Source organism: Panthera leo, chromosome E2 (assembly GCF_018350215.1).
Source record: "Panthera leo isolate Ple1 chromosome E2, P.leo_Ple1_pat1.1, whole genome shotgun sequence".
Classification (NCBI taxonomy): Eukaryota; Metazoa; Chordata; class Mammalia; order Carnivora; family Felidae; genus Panthera; species Panthera leo.
This window is the reverse complement of record NC_056693.1, coordinates 3,046,018-3,058,081: the sequence shown is the minus strand read 5'-3', so window position 1 is coordinate 3,058,081 and position 12,064 is coordinate 3,046,018. Positions and strand designations below refer to the sequence as shown.

At 63.1% G+C, this 12,064-nt stretch overlaps 1 protein-coding gene across 1 annotated transcript; it reads right to left on the bottom strand.

Moving 5' to 3' along the window:
* Window positions 1-325: 325 nt before the first annotated feature.
* Window positions 326-10,756, bottom strand: ISOC2 (isochorismatase domain containing 2). The gene is made up of 6 exons (XM_042920395.1): window positions 10,661-10,756; window positions 6,916-7,053; window positions 2,792-3,001; window positions 2,444-2,514; window positions 2,192-2,309; window positions 326-714 (listed from the first exon to the last, which is right to left on the bottom strand). The coding sequence occupies exons 2-6, from the start codon at window positions 7,048-7,050 to the stop codon at window positions 634-636; spliced, it is 615 nt and encodes a 204-aa protein (XP_042776329.1). The 5' UTR covers window positions 7,051-7,053; window positions 10,661-10,756; the 3' UTR covers window positions 326-633.
* Window positions 10,757-12,064: the final 1,308 nt, after the last annotated feature.

The window sequence follows — 12,064 nt, the reverse complement described above, 5'->3', positions numbered from 1 at the left end:
GGAGTCGGGACCCTTGGGGAGTCGGGGGCGGCGGCGGGCGGCCGGCCGGGGAGGCAGAGCGAGCGCGTGTCTGCGAGCCAACCGGCTGGGCGTGTGCGCGCCGGTGGGGGGCGGCCGGCAGCGTGCGGGGCGGGCGACCCGGCCGGCAGCTCCTGTCCGCGCAGATGTGGCTGGGCCAGCCTCGCCTTTGCCTCGCGCCGGCTGGGAGCAGGGGAGAGGCACCTCCCCCTCCCCACCTGCTGGGACCCCTCTTCCCCCCACCCGCAGCCCCCACTCGCCCCCGGGATACCCCCCAAATCCAAGAATGGTTCGGCCCACAGCCACATCAATGTTTATTCGGCAAGTCCGGGTCCCACAGCCTGTGACACTCCCTCCCCCTCCCCTTCCCGCCTCTTGAAGTGGCCCGGGGCCGAGCCCCGCCCCCAGCTCTGCTCAGCCAACTGCCGCCCAGCTTCCACGAGTCTCATTTGCATTTCCGGGAGCTCTGGCCCAATGGCAAGGTAGCTCTCCACCTCCCCTCCCGAGGGGGTGGCACTCCCGGTGGACTGCACCACTGTTGGGATTCCAAGGATGGGGGCAAAGTGATTCCACCGAGGTCCGGATGACAGGAGGGTGGTCTTCGCGGTGAGGAGTTCAGCGGAAGAGGGGGTTCTGGCCTTGGAAGAGGCCCAGCAGCCCGCTGTCTGGCGCGGGCTCCTTGATGATCTTCTGGATCTGTAGGGGGAAGAGGAGGGTTCAGGGAGTCAAGAGTCCCCATGTCTGTGACAATCTGGAAGGGCACTTCTTCATTTTCATCCGCCTTGCCCTCTTGGCAGCGACAGGCCAAACCAACCACTCCCTCTTCTCAAAACTTTTCCTCGGGCCTCCCTTCCACCAGAGCCGCCTGGCTTATGATCACCTGCCATCTTGGTCCACTTGTCTGGCTTGCTGCCAGCAGGCTCTGTCCTGGAGCTTCTGGTCTATACCGTGCTCCTGTCTCACCTCTCCCATCCCTCAGCTCCCAAGTCCGGCCCACGCCTTGCGCCTCAACTCCACACTCTGATCCAAGTGCCTCTTACACACTAGTGTTCCCCCAACCAGTAGACCACAGGAGCATAGATGCTCAACCCGCCTCTCTGGGGCTGCCTTCTCCCAAAGCCCCACATGGCACCCATCAGCAAGCCCCACCCTGCTTGCCTCCAGAAACATAAGCACAATCTGCATCCCCACTGCCTCCACTCTGGTCTCCCGCCCACATCCATGGGCCCCCCCGGGGCCAACCTGCACATCTGACTCTGGCCAGCTCCCTTGTGCAAACCCCTCCACTCCGGGAAGACACAGATCTGGCTCCTCTCTGCCTCCTCCCCTGTCACGCTCACCGGGCACTCGGCATGGCCCACTCTGGTTCTTTGAATAGGGCGAGTTCCAGTCCACCTGCAGCCCTTTGCCTCAGCTGCTCCTTTGGCCAGGAACACTTTCTGGACGGCCCCTCCCACTGCAGGCCTCCGCTTAAGGGCCATCCCTGCTGCGAGCCCCACCTTCTCTCTCACACACTCTGAACACTCCCTTCCAGCGCCTGACCACAACGTGGAACCAAATACACCCTGGCTTTGGCTGCTGCTCCAGGACCTGCCCCATTGGCTGGCCCATAGTAGGTGCTTAACAACTCAACAGAGCTGGCCTAAGAGGAGGCACAAGGGCGGACCTCAGAGGGCTGGGGCATGTCCCTTCATCCTAAGGGCCAGCAGTGTGACTCAGCTGGGGCTACCTAGTCAGACCCGGGCACTAGCAAGGCCACCTGGTGGTGGTGGCTGCGGGGGACGCAACTGAGGGCCAGAGACGGGAGGAGGGGACGGAGGTGGGGGTCAGGGGCTCCCACGCAGGGCTTCTGGCGGACTGTTTGTTCCTGTCTGCCTCCCACCCTCACTTCACTCTAAACCCCACCTTTCACCAGGAGGCCTCCCACACCACCCGCACAACCCCTCCTCTGCACCCCAACACTCCCAGCCCCTCCCCTGCGTTCTCGCTCTCTCCCCCGCCCTCATGGCCACCGACAGCTTCCCTTGCCCTTCACGGTGTTGACGGGACTTAGAACTCGGCCGCCAGGAGGCAGCAGCCTGCTGTGCTCCCAGACGTAGGCTGTCAACCACCACGTGGCGGGCGCTGAGAAGGGAGACCAGGGAGGGTGGGGTGGAGGGTGCGGGGCCAGTACCTCCTTAAACTGGGGGTGGGCGGCGTCACCCACAAGCTGCAGAATGAGCCCCTCACTGGTGGAGAGGAAGGCGCCGCTCTGCCGCATCCGGGCCAGTGCCACCAGCCTGTCCACCTGGCTGCGCGGGAGACGGAGGTCGTTGGTGCCTTGGCCCGCACGCCCAGATGCCCGGCAAGGTTGGCGGGGATCCCACTCCTCCTAGACACCCCACCTGCGCCCACGTGCACGCACCCCTCAGCAGGACCCCCTCACCTGCGGGAGGAGCAGGCATCCACCACCACGTGAACCTGCAGCCCCCGGTCCAGGAGGTCCAAGGTCGTGTTCTGGGGGCGAGACATGTCAAGGGCAACCTCAACCCCAGACAAGAGCAGGGGCCCGGGGAGGGGGACGGGGATGAGGGAGCCTCAGATGAGGGCAGGGGGCCCCCATGTTACGGCAGGGTCCTAGGGCCCCACGGGACCATGAGGCAGAGAGGGGTCCTGGGAGGGATGAAGGTCCCAGGTCAGGAAGGGGGTCCTGCCAGGAGGACAGAGGATTCGGGGTCAGGGAAGGGTATCCTTTTGAGGATGGAGGTACCCAGGGGTGAGCTGGGGGTCTCACCAAGATGCAGGCCTGGGTCTCAATGCCACAGAGGAGCACGGAGCGCAGCTGGGGCCGCGTGTCTAGCTCCTGTTGCACCGCAGGCACCATGCTGAAGCAAGTTTTGGCCAGTGGCCGCAGGCCTTCAGCCCCCAGCTCGGGCACCGTGGGACCCAGGCCTTCTGGGTACTGCTCTGTCAGCACAGCGGGTACCCCCAGCAGCCTGGCCACCTGCGCTAGGGAGGTGAAACAAAGGCCTGAGCCTGAGGGAGGGGCCTGTGGGGGCAGGACTCCTGGGTCTGAGGGAGGAGGGGGCTGGGGGCCTGGGCTCCTGGGTCTGAGGGAGGAGGGGCTGGGGGCCAGGACTTCAGGGTCTGAGGGAGGAGGGGGCTGGGGTCTGGACTTCAGGGTCTGAGGGAGGAGGGGGCTGGGAGCCAGGACTTCAGGGTCTGAGGGAGGAGGGGGCTGGGGGCCTGGACTTCAGGGTCTGAGGGAGGAGGGGGCTGGGGTCTGGACTTCTGGGTCTGAAGGAGGAGGGGCTGGGGGCCGGGACTCCTGGGTCTGAGGGAGGAAGGACTGGGGGCCAGGACTCCTGGGTCTGAGGGAGGAAGGACTGGGGGCCAGGACTCCTGGGTCTGAGGGAGGAAGGACTGGGGGCCAGGACTCCTGGGTCTGAGGGAGGAAGGACTGGGGGCCGGGACTTCAGGGTCTGAGGGAAGAGGGGGCTGGGGTCTGGACTTCTGGGTCTGAGGGAGGAGGGACTGGGGGTCTGGACTCCTGGGTCTGAGGGAAGAGGAGCTGGGTGGGTCTGAGGGAGGAGGGGCTGGGGGTCAGGACTCCTGGATCTGAGGGAGGAGGGGCCTGGGGGTTGGACTCCTGGGTCTGAGGGAGGAGGGGCTGGGGGTCTGGACTCCTGTGTCTGAGGGAAGAGGAGCTGGGTGGGTCTGAGGGAGGAGGGGCTGGGGGTCTGGAGTCCTGGGTCTGAGGGAGGAGGGGCCGGGGGTCTGGATTTCTGGGTCTGAGGGAGGAGGGGCCGGGGGCCTAGACTCCTGGGTCTGAGGGAGGAGGGGCTGGGGGTCTGGATTCCTGGGTCTGAGGGAATAGGGGCTGGGGGCCAGGACTCCTGGGTCTGAGAGAGGAGGGGGCCGGGGGTCTGGACTTTTGGGTCTGAGGGAGGAGGGGCTGGGGGTCTGGAATCCTGGGTCTGAGGGAATAGGGGCTGGGGGCCTGATTCCTGGGTCTGAGGGAATAGGGGCTGGGGGCCAGGACTCCTGGGTCTGAGAGAGGAGGAGGCCGGGGGTCTGGACTTTTGGGTCTGAGGGAGGAGGGGCTGGGGGCCAGGACTCCTCGGTCTGAGGGAGGAGGGGGGTGGAGGTCCAGACTTCTGGGTCTGAGGGAGGAGGGGCTGGGGCCAGGACTCCTCGGTCTGAGGGAGGAGGGGCTGGGGACAGGACTCCTCGGTCTGAGGGAGGAGGAGCTGGGGGCCAGGACTCCTGGGTCTGAGGGAGGAGGAGCTGGGGGCCAGGACTCCTCGGTCTGAGGGAGGAGGGGCTGGGGACAGGACTCCTGGGTCTGAGGGAGGAGGAGCTGGGGGCCAGGACTCCTCGGTCTGAGGGAGGAGGAGCTGGGGGCCAGGACTCCTCGGTCTGAGGGAGGAGGAGCTGGGGGCCAGGACTCCTCGGTCTGAGGGAGGAGGGGCTGGGGACAGGACTCCTCGGTCTGAGGGAGGAGGAGCTGGGGGCCAGGACTCCTGGGTCTGAGGGAGGAGGGGCTGGGGCCTGGACTCCTGGGTCTGAGGGAGGAGGGGCTGGGGCCTGGACTCCTGGGTCTGAGGGAGGAGGGGCTGGGGCCAGGACTCCTCGGTCTGAGGGAGGAGGGGCTGGGGCCTGGACTCCTGGGTCTGAGGGAGGAGGGGCTGGGGGCCAGGACTCCTCGGTCTGAGGGAGGAGGGGCTGGGGGCCAGGACTCCTCGGTCTGAGGGAGGAGGGGCTGGGGCCTGGACTCCTGGGTCTGAGGGAGGAGGGGCTGGGGCCTGGACTCCTGGGTCTGAGGGAGGAGGGGCTGGGGGCCAGGACTCCTCGGTCTGAGGGAGGAGGGGGCTGGGGCCAGGACTCCCGGGTCTGAGGGAGGAGGGGCTGGGGCCAGGACTCCCGGGTCTGAGGGAGGAGGGGCTGGGGCCCGGACTCCCGGGTCTGAGGGAGGAGGGGCTGGGGCCAGGACTCCTGGGTCTGAGGGAGGAGGGCCTGGCGGGGGGGGGGGGGGGGGGGGGTCAGGACTCCTCGGTCTGAGGGAGGAGGGGCTGGGGCCAGGACTCCCGGGTCTGAGGGAGGAGGGCCTGGGGCCCGGACTCCCGGGTCTGAGGGAGGAGGGGCTGGGGCCCGGACTCCCGGGTCTGAGGGAGGAGGGGCTGGGGCCAGGACTCCTGGGTCTGAGGGAGGAGGGCCTGGCGGGGGGGGGGGGGTGTCAGGACTCCCGGGTCTGAGGGAGGAGGAGCTGGGGGCCAGGACTCCTGGGTCTGAGGGAGGAGGGGCTGGGGCCTGGACTCCTGGGTCTGAGGGAGGAGGGGCTGGGGCCAGGACTCCTCGGTCTGAGGGAGGAGGGGCTGGGGGCCAGGACTCCTCGGTCTGAGGGAGGAGGGGCTGGGGCCTGGACTCCTGGGTCTGAGGGAGGAGGGGCTGGGGCCTGGACTCCTGGGTCTGAGGGAGGAGGGGCTGGGGGCCAGGACTCCTCGGTCTGAGGGAGGAGGGGGCTGGGGCCAGGACTCCCGGGTCTGAGGGAGGAGGGGCTGGGGCCCGGACTCCCGGGTCTGAGGGAGGAGGGGCTGGGGCCAGGACTCCTGGGTCTGAGGGAGGAGGGCCTGGCGGGGGGGGGGTCAGGACTCCTCGGTCTGAGGGAGGAGGGGCTGGGGCCAGGACTCCCGGGTCTGAGGGAGGAGGGCCTGGGGCCCGGACTCCCGGGTCTGAGGGAGGAGGGGCTGGGGCCCGGACTCCCGGGTCTGAGGGAGGAGGGGCTGGGGCCAGGACTCCTGGGTCTGAGGGAGGAGGGCCTGGCGGGGGGGGGGGGGGGGGGGTGTCAGGACTCCCGGGTCTGAGGGAGGAGGGGCTGGGGCCAGGACTCCCGGGTCTGAGGGAGGAGGGGCTGGGGCCAGGACTCCTGGGTCTGAGGGAGGAGGGCCTGGCGGGGGGGGGGGGGGGGGGGTCAGGACTCCTCGGTCTGAGGGAGGAGGGGCTGGGGCCAGGACTCCCGGGTCTGAGGGAGGAGGGCCTGGGGCCCGGACTCCCGGGTCTGAGGGAGGAGGGGCTGGGGCCCGGACTCCCGGGTCTGAGGGAGGAGGGGCTGGGGCCAGGACTCCTGGGTCTGAGGGAGGAGGGCCTGGCGGGGGGGGGGGGGGGGGGGGGGGGGGGGGGTGTCAGGACTCCCGGGTCTGAGGGAGGAGGGGCTGGGGCCAGGACTCCTCGGTCTGAGGGAGGAGGAGCTGGGGGCCAGGACTCCTGGGTCTGAGGGAGGAGGGGCTGGGGCCTGGACTCCTGGGTCTGAAGGAGGAGGGGCTGGGGGCCGGGACTCCCGGGTCTGAGGGAGGAGGGGCTGGGGCCCGGACTCCCGGGTCTGAGGGAGGAGGGCCTGGGGCCAGGACTCCCGGGTCTGAGGGAGGAGGGCCTGGGGTCAGGACTCCCGGGTCTGAGGGAGGAGGGGCTGGGGCCAGGACTCCCGGGTCTGAGGGAGGAGGGGCTGGGGCCAGGACTCCTCGGTCTGAGGGAGGAGGGGCTGGGGCCAGGACTCCTGGGTCTGAGGGAGGAGGGCCTGGCGGGGGGGGGGGGGGGGGGGGGGGGGGGGGGGGGGGGGCAGGACTCCCGGGTCTGAGGGAGGAGGGGCTGGGGCCCGGACTCCCGGGTCTGAGGGAGGAGGGGCTGGGGCCCGGACTCCGGGTCTGAGGGAGGAGGGGCTGGGGCCCGGACTCCCGGGTCTGAGGGAGGAGGGGCTGGGGCCCGGACTCCCGGGTCTGAGGGAGGAGGGGCTGGGGCCCGGACTCCTCGGTCTGAGGGAGGAGGGGCTGGGGCCCGGACTCCCGGGTCTGAGGGAGGAGGGGCTGGCGGGGGGGGGGGGGGGGGTCAGGACTCCCGGGTCTGAGGGAGGAGGGGCTGTACCTTGAGCATGCGGGCGGCCACAGAGACTATCTGGGGGAAGTAGGCGACCTGGCGGAACTTCTCCTGCATGTCACACAGGAAGAGGATCGAAGACCCAGGGAGGACTCGGCCCAGGTTGGGCCTCACAGCTGCCATGTCCTGGGGGTGGGCAGAGGAGCGAGAGGGAGGGGCCAGTCAGGGCAGGGGCTCTGACTCCCGGCCCGGGGTCTGTGCACTCAGACCCGTGAGGGTCCCACACAGTCCTTTGGAAACCTCCCCCTGCCCATGTGCAGCGTGTCCGCAGATCCCTGGGCCCGGAATCCACTTGTTTCTTAATACGTCCTACTCGGCCGGGAGGTCACTTTCCCTGGGAAGCCTTCTCTGACCTCGACCACCTGGTGCTCCCAACCTCACTCTCCCAAGGTCCCTGGGAAAGCCTTTTCCTTCCGGGATACACGGCAACATCAAGGTCACCCTCTGCCCTCCACAAGGAACACTCCAACTGTGATCCTCACCCTGCCCTTCGGGGTGGGGGTGGGGAACAGAGGAGGGAGGTGAAGGCCGGAGGGCCCACAGCAGGTAACAGGGCGCGGGCGTGATTCCGGATGAAAACCAGAGCCCAGGTGCAGTGGCAGTGTCCTGAGTGAGGCTCTTCAAGTCTGACTCCCCCTACGCAGCCTCTGAAACTCAGTTTACCCTCATGCAACATGCAGGCTGCACATCCCTGCAGGTCGTAGAAGGAAAGGCCGGTGCACCTGCACAGGGGACTGTTATTCATCCGCAGAAAGAATGAGACACTGCCACATGCTACATCACGGGTGAACCCCAAGATCGCCGCGCCCACGAGCGAGGCCAGTCACCAGAGGCCACACGTTGTGGGAGCCCATTCGCATGAAACGTCCACAGGGATCCAATCCAGAGACAGGGAGCAGACTGGTGGGGGGCTGGGGCGGGGACAATGAGGGCTGACTGCCTCCTGTGTGCGGTGTTGCTGCTGGGCTGATGAGCACATTCTCAAACTAGGTGGTGGCCACGGTTCTGTAACGTCACGAATATTTGTTAACTGCCACTTAATGGTACACTTAAAAATGGTCGAAATGGTCAATTTCGTGACTTGTACTTTAGCACAATGAAAAAAGGGGGGGGCGGGGCTGTTGGAATCACCTGCCCAGCAGCCCTGTTACAGGGGAGGCCACTGAGACCCGAGGGGTCCACGACTTGCCCCCGTCCCGCAGGACTAGAGGACAGCAAGCCCCCCCCCCCCCCCATCAGAGCGGCTCCCTCTCCAGCATCTGGGCCCCGCCTCCGAGAGTCTTGGCATGTCCCAGCCCATGTGCCCAGGAGGCTTGAGTCCCAGGGTCCTCAAGTTGCTGCTCAACTGGGGGTTCTGGCCCCGCTTATGTCTGCACATCTCACGCCCTCGGCGTGTTCACTCATTTACTCGTTAACTTATGTGGGACATGGGAGACCCTGCAGACCCAGGGGAAGGTGAAATGGTTAATACGGGGGAAGTCTGGAGGCTGGCTGGTGGGCGCACAGGCTGTTTATGACGATTCTTTCAAATGAACACATCTACTGTAGAAAATGTTTTCTATGGGCAACATAGTGCAGAAACAGTGTAAAAACTCATGGGTGGTTACAAGGAAGAATTTTATGCTATGTGAATTTTGTCTAAAAAGAAAAAAAAAGGAATGGAAACTCCCGCAAAAACAAAACCACGCTGAACGAATTAATCACATTAATTACGACTGCGATCAGTGCTGGGATTTTGAGGGAACCTGATCTATCTTGGCAGAGTCTGCAAAAGTCTCCCCCGAGGAAGTGGAGGGAGAGAGAGAAAACAATCTTTCTGAAAACCCAAGGTTGACTCTGTTACTCCCCTGTCTTAGCCCCCACCTTCCAGGGCTGCTCTCAGGTCTTCAGGACTAAAATGTAACCTGCTCAGGCAAGGCGCCTGGAACCATCCCAGCCAAGTCCTTCCCCTATGTGGTTCCCTCCACCCGGGCTGCTCTCCTCACTTCCCTTCTAACTTTTCAGGAGACAGGAGGGACAGGGTCAGATCAGGGCTATCATGGCTGAAAGCCTAGGTAGGACAGGGTGTCTGAAGCCACAGAGATCTCCCTTTCAGGCTGGTAGGAGTGTGTTTTGCAAGAACCCCCAGGGAAACACATGTGGCCAAGGTTTCTCAAAATTCTAGTTACATGAACCCTGTGACCCAGAAAACGTGCTAAGTATTTACCCTGCAGACATACACGTGAAATGACACAAGGTTATTCCCTACCAGACTTTTTGGTTATCCATTATGGGACTTTTCCGCTGAGCAAAGGAATGGAAATACATGTAAACGTCTATGGTTAGGGTTCTGGTTATGTAAGTTATGGTATAGCTGTACTATGGAATTCTTTGTAGCCAGGGAAAATTACAAGGAAGCTCTTTGAGTAACAAGAGATGTTAACAGTGAAAAGAAGCGGAACAGTATACACAGCAATGCTTCCCTCTTCGTCTCCCCAAAGAAGAGAAAAAGTGAGTTTTCTGCTCCTATATTTGCTGTCTCTGGTGAGTACACGTGGAGGTGCTTCAGGTGGGGGGGGGGGGGTGGGTCACTGAGGGACAGGGTATGAAGGAAATCTTATTTTCACTGAGTACTGTTCCTTTTGAAGTGTGGACAGTGTGTGATAGGTTGTCTGGTCCGTAATATATACGATAAAATACTTAGATAAGCTGAGAACCCAGCAAAACCAATCTGTGTTAGTAAAGTTATAATGGTTATCATTGGGCAGCAGTAAAGAAAGGGGCACAAGGCAGGGGGGCTTCTGGGATGCAGTGGGGAGTTCTACTTCTGGATTTGGATGTTGTTTACACCAGAGCGTTGGCTATGTGAAAAGTTATTTGAGGTATTTGTGATTTGTATGTATGGCTTTTTCCCCCTGGATATGCAGTATACTTCCATAAAAAGTTTTCAAAGTATCAGATAAAAGGGTGGAGGCCAGGAGAAAACCGGGGCTGGAGTCTAGGTGGACAAAGGTGAGGCCTGGGCTCCACTTTAGGCAGAGAGAAGAGAGAGGAGGAGGCAGGACAGAGAGATTCAGGGGGCAGGTGCCGCTGGCTGTGGGGGAAGGGGCAAGGAGGAAGATCTACAGGTTTCCGGTCCATGGGTGGTAGGTCCTAGGGACTAACTGGGAACCTGGAAAGGGGAAGTGGTTTGGGGGAGATGAAATACTGAGGGTGGAGGGTGGGGAGTGTGTGTGTGTGTATGCGCGTGTGTGAAGGTGGAGAGGTCTGGGCTGGAGACTGACTTAGAAATGCTGTTAGGGAGAGAGAGATCTGAGCTCCAGGTGGGGGAGTCAAAGGCCGGAGGAGGAGGCGCAGTAGCGGGGGAGGGTGGGGCGTGCAGCCCTGCAGCCAGGATTCCCTGAGTGTGACCCTGGGCAAACTTCACGCTGTCTGAGCCTCAGTTGCCTCATCGGAGAAATAGGGGTCAAACTAACCCACCCCATAGGGACGATGCAAAACTCGGCCAGTGATGCACAAAGGGCGGGCGCGACCCGTGGAAGGTTCGAGTCCCCGGTGAGCCAATTCTGTAGGGCCGGCAGGAGTCCTCGCCCTGGCTGTGTCACCTCGGCCCGGACGTCCTGGCAAAGCCTCAGTTTCCCCACTTGCAAAGCGGGAAGGTCAGCGCCCCCGAGGCGCTGGGGGGCCTTACCCGGAAGGCGCTGGTTTCCAGCCTGGCCCGCCCCTCCGCTGGAGAGGCCTGGGGGACACTCACCGCTCCGAGCCGGAACTCACGCCGCTCCGGTCCTCACGCCCCTTTCCAAGGCAGGGTCACCGTTTTGCACTGTTCCGACACGTGGCCCGCCCCCGCGGTCCGCGTCCCGCCCACCCAGGCCGAGCCGCCCAATCGGCGCTCGCCAAACTCTGCCCCGACCCTGAGTCCGGCCAACCTACAAGCGGAGCTGCTTAGCCCTCCTTGGAGGGGCGGTGCCGGGCAAGATGTCCATCCTGAGAGCGTGATTGGTCCGCCGGTGGGAGGGGGCGGAAAGGCAGCGCGTCCGACCAATGGGGAGCCGGGAAGGGCGTGAATGGCGGGCCCGGGACAGAGCGGCTCGGTGGGTGCAGAGACAGCGAATTCCAGCTGGGGCGGTGGGTCGCCCTCCTGTGGTCTAGAGGAGACCCCTGAGGCCCAGAAAGAGGGAGTGAGGGGTGTGCCCAGGGCGGAAGCAGGCCTGGGGTTCCAACGCTGGCCTTTGAGTCAAGAGTCAGAAACTTATCAAGAGACCCAAGCACTTTACAAGAAAGGGAACTTAAGTCCTTGCAACCCCGCTCAGTCTCAGTTTCCCCATCTGTACTGCACCTGCCTCCCAGGGTGACGTTTGTAATATTTAGACTCTGTGCTTGGGAATGGGGTTGAGAAAACAGCTCGGAATGAAATCCAAACTAGTCCCAATTCATGTCGGCCTTTTTGATCTCTGTGACCTCATCTCTTACCACGATCCCCCTGCTTACTCTGCTTCAGCCACCTCAGGGCCTTTGCACATTCTGTCTCCTGTGCCCAGAACCCCAGACCTCTTCTCAGCCAGCTCCTTCTTGTCATTCAAGGCTTTCCCTGAGCACCAGATGTCAGACAGCCACTCCATCAGGTCTCTGCTTTAGTTTCTTCACAGCACTAATTCCAATCTGAAATGGGAAGTTTATGTTGCATTTTTTTTAAATTTTTTTTAACGTTTATTTATTTTTGAGACAGAGAGAGACAGAGCATGAACAGGGGAGGGGCAGAGAGAGAGGGAGACACAGAATCTGAAACAGGCTCCAGGCTCTAAGCTGTCAGCAGAGAGCCCGACGCGGGGCTCGAACTCACAGGCCGTGAGATCATGACCTGAGCCGAAGTCGGACGCTTCACCGACCGAGCCACCCAGGCGCCCCTATGTTGCATTTTAAAAAGGTACCGGCATATTCATTTATTGTCGATCAACCCTACCTGTGCCCTGCCCCCCAAACCCCTTAAATGTTTATTTAACAGTTTATTCACTGCCGAATCCTCAGCACCTAGATGGGGCCTGACACATAGTAGGTGCTCAGTACATATTTGAGAATAAATGAGACAAGACCAGACATTAGGCAGAGATGAGCCAAGGTGAGAGGGAACTGGAGTGGCAGACACTGAGAAGATGGG